The sequence below is a fragment of the Narcine bancroftii genome, chromosome 1 (assembly GCF_036971445.1).
Source record: "Narcine bancroftii isolate sNarBan1 chromosome 1, sNarBan1.hap1, whole genome shotgun sequence".
NCBI classification, from domain to species: Eukaryota; Metazoa; Chordata; class Chondrichthyes; order Torpediniformes; family Narcinidae; genus Narcine; species Narcine bancroftii.
The window spans coordinates 494481974-494487603 of record NC_091469.1 but is presented as its reverse complement, the minus strand read 5'-3'; the positions used below and the strand labels follow the sequence as shown (position 1 = coordinate 494487603).

General features: G+C 44.8%; 1 protein-coding gene across 1 annotated transcript; it reads right to left on the bottom strand.

Annotated features, from left to right (window-relative positions):
• Window positions 1-518: 518 nt before the first annotated feature.
• LOC138753927 (glycogen synthase kinase-3 beta-like) lies at window positions 519-3492 on the bottom strand. The gene is made up of 2 exons (XM_069917504.1): window positions 3338-3492; window positions 519-769 (listed from the first exon to the last, which is right to left on the bottom strand). The coding sequence occupies exons 1-2, from the start codon at window positions 3414-3416 to the stop codon at window positions 534-536; spliced, it is 315 nt and encodes a 104-aa protein (XP_069773605.1). The 5' UTR covers window positions 3417-3492; the 3' UTR covers window positions 519-533.
• Between the last annotated feature and the right edge of the window lie 2138 nt (window positions 3493-5630).

Genomic DNA, 5630 nt, shown 5'->3' with positions numbered 1-5630 from the left:
GACACAATCTGGACATCATATTTTCCCTCCTCCACTCCCCTATCTGCTCTGTTACTCTGGTTCCAATCTCCTTGCAAATCTAGATTAAACACCACCCATCCCCCACCCAACCAGAGCAACATTAGCAAACCTTCCTGCAAGAATAATCATCTCCCTCTAGTTCAGATTAACCGTCCTTCAGAACAGGTTCTAACCTCCCTGGAAGACAGCATCAAATTTGAAACTGGGGTTAGTGGTACCATTAATAGCCCCGGGTGGGCTAACTAGGCCAGTCCGGTCGCACTGTGTCTTGGTGCAGGACCGCCCACCAAGAGGTGGCACAGTTAGTGTTGCGGTAAGTGCAATGGTGTGACAGCGCCAGCGACCGGGGTTTGAATCCGGCACTGTCTCCTGGGTTTACGTGGGTTTCCATCAGCTGCTCCAGTTTCCTCCCACCCTTCAAAAACACATCTGGGGTGTAGGTCAATTGGGTGTAATTGGGTTGCCGGGGTTCATGTGATGAAAGGACCTGTGTCCGTGCTGCATGTCTAAATTTAAATTTCAGGCTGTCCCATTTCTGAAAGACTGCTCTTCCCGCTCACCTTGAATCTTTTGCCCTGCAACATCTTCTTGATAGAAATCAGCTCTCCACTGTCCACCATCCGGGCCTGGTACACCACACTGAAAGACCCATTGCCGAAAATTTTAACATCTGCGTAGGGCACCTCCTTGGGGCCATAGGGTCCATGATCCAGTGTGGCCAGCACTGTTGTGGCCTTATTGCTATCTCCTGTGGGGCAGAAGCAGCAGTATTTACACATCCAGAGAGTACAGAACAGGCCATTTGTCCAAGATGGTCTCTATCCTTCCCTCTAACTCCCTTCCAAACATCACCTAAATGTCAGAATTGATCCTCTGGTAGTTCCTTCCAGTCTCTTTATTTTGAAAATTTTATTGAAGAATTTTACAAAATCAAAAAAAAATCTAAAACTAACCCCTACTACAGCCCTCCTTCCCCAGCCCCTCTACACCCCACCCCCTTCAATCCTCCCCACTTCAGAGCTTATTTGTTTTAAAAAGACAGTAATACCGATTATGACAGGTTGCTGGATGGTGTGCCATGTTTTTACATCTCTCATCACAAATCAAACTTTTCTTTAACATCTAAACACATACATTCCAAATACACTGTTGGATAAGTCTCCAAAAATTGTGAAGAGAACCAAATTGGCAAAAAGAATAATTGAGTTGATGGGGGATTTCAATTTGGTTGAAATATGGCGACGGATGAATCCGACCGAGAAGGATTATTCTTTTTATTCAGCACGACATGAGCCATTCTCAAGAATAGATTTTTTTGGGTATCAGCTCATTTGCAGGGTAGGATTGAACAAGCTGAGTATAAGAGTAGGATTTTATCAGACCATTCGTTGAACTTAATTTCCTGTAATGTTGCCGAGATGGCGGGAATTAACTATCATTGGAGATGTAATGAGATGTTGTTACAAAGGCCTGAATTTATTTTGTATGTAAAAGATTAGATTAAGTATTTTTTAGAAACAAATGCGGGATCAGTTCAAAGTAAATTTACGTTATAGGATTCTTTAAAAACATACTTACAGGGTCAAATTATTAGTTACACAGCAAAAATGAAGAAGCAATATAAAGCAGAACTTCAAGATTTAGAAAAAGAAATTGCAGTATTGGAGAAGATGTTTCAGAAAGATGCAGCAGAAGAGAACAGGATACAGTTATCGACATCGAAGCTTCAATTATCAAACAGAGAAAAACGACCTTATTGTCTCCAAATGAATACATGATTGAATTTTGTTCTGCCATCTTTGTCTACTCAGTTCAACATCATTTTTCCAAGTGACAGCGAGACGTTTTCTAGCTACTGCCAACCGTGGACGTATAAATGCAATTTGAGTTTCTCCAATCGTAAACCTGTCATTATCGTATTCATAGCTCCCAATAAACATACCCAGGGGTCGACATATAGATCTATTTTGAATAAACCGCACAAAAAGTTAATTATTTCTTCCCAAAAGAACCTAACTTTTGTACATTGCCATACTTAATGTAAGAAAGTACCTGTCTTTTCACCATATCGAAAACACAAATCTGACACACTAAATCCATCTTTTTTCAATTTTTCAGGAGTTTAATATAACTGATGCAAAAAGTTATCATAAACCAAACTAATTAATTAACTTGTACATTAATTAACTTCATAACTCTTTCAAGACACATATCAGACCACTCCTCCACAGATATAGGCACATATAAGCATATATGTTTTAAATATATCCACCTTCGTCATCTTTTCTTGTAGTAACGTACATTTCTGAAACAAATCCCTTTTTGCCCTTATCAACAATAAATTTCTCAAATTTCATTTGACCAAGCAATACTTGCTCTCTACCAAAACATTCTAACAAATAAATCTTATACTTGATAATAAGCAAATAAAGTGTTTGTGATATACCAAACTTCTCTCTAAGCAGAACCACCTACCTGGGGGTTCACAGCCATTCCCTTTGTCCACAACCCTCCTTCCCCAAGAAGTTCAGGTCACCCCTCAGCCTCCAGCATGCTCCAAGGGAGATGGAGCACTCTGAACTCCTCCCCAATCCCAAAAGCTCAGCAGTACCGTGACCTTCCACAATGCAAACGAGACTTTGTCACCAAGACAGCTCGTGGAGTGGAGGGAGCCCCTCGCTTCATCGCTCAACCCTGTTGAGCTGCCACACCAGCAATGTTTTCCAGCACCTTGATCTGGGTTCGTTGGTGGGGGTGGGAAAAGATGGAACAGGTTCTATAATCCAGTGTTGTGGGGTGTGAAAGGGCAGTTCTGTCTCTCAGTGGGAGAGATCCTATTCTGGGGGGAGGGGAGAGATCCCATTCTGGGGGGTGGGGAGAGCTCTTTACCATTCCTGTTGGAAGGGCTACCTTCCCTCCCACTCCCGACATCTGCTCTCCCCACGATACCTCACCCATGACCTGCGCCGATTCCTCTACCCTTTCTCATCTCTCACCCAATACCACACTCCCGGTTCCCCCAGTGCCTTCCATCCCCTCCCACCCCAGCCCTCCAGCTCAACCCTACCTCTGATCCAATCACCCTCTGCCTGTGGTACACCCGCATACTTTCGTTCTACCCTCCACTACAAACCCCTTCCCTGTATCCCTGCCCACCCCACTGCTCTCTCTCAGCTGCCAAGAAAGCGCCTTGCATTCAGGATGGGGAGAGGGTGTTAAATGTGGCCTCCATTCTCTCCGCTCACACCGGGTGAAGGATGGTGCTGGAGGAGGCTCTGTCCCAGTAGGGGAGCCGCTGACAGGATCTTTATCTCACCCATGGGTGCGGGGCGCATCCAAACATAACGCCGTTGATCAGAGAGGGTCCCTGGGATGTTCCCACATGCGGGCCTCATTGCCCTTCCAGTAGAGACATCCTACTTGTGCTGCTCTGTCCTGGTGCAGCTCAGCTATGGCAACACAGCAGCAGTTGCCCCACTCTGTGACATCATCTCCCCATCTGTGTCACCTCCCCTCTTTGTGACACCACTAGTGTAATGGCCAGGGACATCCAGCTATTTAAATCCTCCTCAATTTTCCCAAGCAAAGGAGGGGGGGGGGGGGATAGTTCAACTTGTATAAGATACCTGAGTTGTTATCTCTTCTAACTCCTTGATATTTGATTCCATTTTGCGGCCACTTTAATTGACTATTTTCTTGACATTGACATTGACTGTAATCTCCCTTCATAAGTGACATGATTTTGTATTTATCCCAATTGATCTTATACATAAAGATCTCCCCATTGTCCTCTAGAGTGGAGCACAGCTTGGGCCACGAGTGTGTCCGGTCTGGCAGATCTATCAGAACATCTCAGCAAATAAATTGATTTTATGCTCTTCCTGGCCTGTTGTGAAAATTTTAATGACTGGATCCTGGCACATGACCTTGGCTGATGGCCCCATGGCTCAAACAAACTGAGCTGGAGATAACAGGCACCCCTGTCTACTTGATCTTATCAGTGGGAAGGCTGGGGTCATTTATCCATTGGTCACAATCTTAGCCTTGGGTGCACGGTAAAACACCCTTATCCAGTGTATAAAAGTTGGCCCCAGCCCCAATTTTCCCAGCACTTAAATAAATGTCCCACTCTAACTTGTGTGAGAAACACAGCTCACTGATTGAATAATTTTGAAGTCAATAGGTGAAGCGATATAACCTTTTCATTCATCGTTCTTACAAGAGCAGGTTTCCTTCAGAAAGGCACACACACTGCTGTTCAACAACCTTTTTTTCTACATTTCTTTGTGTTAATATTTAAAACATGTGTTAATATTTGCCCGTGTCCTGTTTTGGAACAGGTAAGATGGGTGTATTCCAACTCGAACATGAATGCTCCAACACTCCTGAATACATTAGGCCATCAATGGTATCTGCCAGACCCACCTCAGCCTCGGGTTTATGGGGATACTGTGTCTGCCAAATGGGAGTATAATCTGAAAGTTCAAAGGTTATGGGATCAACCTGCTGGCAAAAACCCACGTCTGCTGTTCCCACTGACCAAAGGTCCTCAGGGAGAGAATCTAACATAGGGGCAGGGTCGGGATGATCCATCTTTTCTCTACCATGAAAACGTTCAATCTGTCTATGCTCAAGGAGGACCCGATCATTTGAAGGGTACAAAATCCTGTACACCTGACCAGATGGAGAAAACTGCACTGTCGGTATTTGAGTATCGGACCAGTCCTTCAAGGACATCAAGTTCCGACACATCGGTCCCAAATCTTTTGCCTGGTGATTAGTGCCAATTGTAAGAGTGACATGAGGAATGGCCTCACTGGCCATCACATACCACTCCAGCTGCTCAGATGTCAGTGCAACCGTAGCGGCCACTCCCTCCTTTCCTAACACTATGTAGTCCGAATTAATCTCCCATTCTATGCCCTCTACCTCTTCATAAAAGGCATGGTGATAAATTTCATCCCCATCTCTATCGTAAAAGGGGGTAACATGGAGGGGGTCCGAGGGAGGGGTATACGGGTGTAACGTCTGGATCCACGACTTCCATTGATTATAAAGCTTTAGCAGCCATCCCTTCTGTGGGGTTCTCCGGTTATAGCAGTCCCCAGTAAATGTCAGCCCATAGTCCCTCAGACGCAGATCCTCCAACGGCTGACAACAACATCTGAGAACTGGAACGAAGCGTAGTTAATGAACAGTTCATTGAATATCCATTTGGAAAGGTGGCCTCTATTCCGCTAGGTCCGCAAAGGATTGATGCTCCACACCTGACCAGCAGTTCTCTGCCCAAAAGATTAGTAGGGCACATTGTCGACAGAATATATTGATGTGTGAAAGTCTGTCCTGCCACAGAAGTGACTAGTGGTGTAGAAAATGGCAGATTTTCTGGTGTATCCAAGAACCCTATCAACTGGACGCTAGAGGATGATTTTTTTAGATTGAAACTCAGCGCCGGTAAGTGTTGAAAATCTGCACCCGTATCTACTAAAAAGGATACTTCCATGTCCATCACTTTAATCTGCAGGAAGGGGTCTGCCAACCTAACCTGCTTTTGGATGCTCGGGCCCCATCACTGCTGGTAACATTGTTCCTCCTCCATCAGCAATGGG

Excerpts from the sequence above, each read along its gene's own strand:
- LOC138753927 (XM_069917504.1), bottom strand. The coding sequence starts at position 3,416 with ATGAGGCCCGCATGTGGGAACATCCCAGGGACCCTCTCTGATCAACGG. Across the intron at positions 770-3,337 it reads GATGCGCCCCGCACCCATGG|GAGATAGCAATAAGGCCACA; the intron begins GTGAGATAAAGA and ends TCTGCCCCACAG.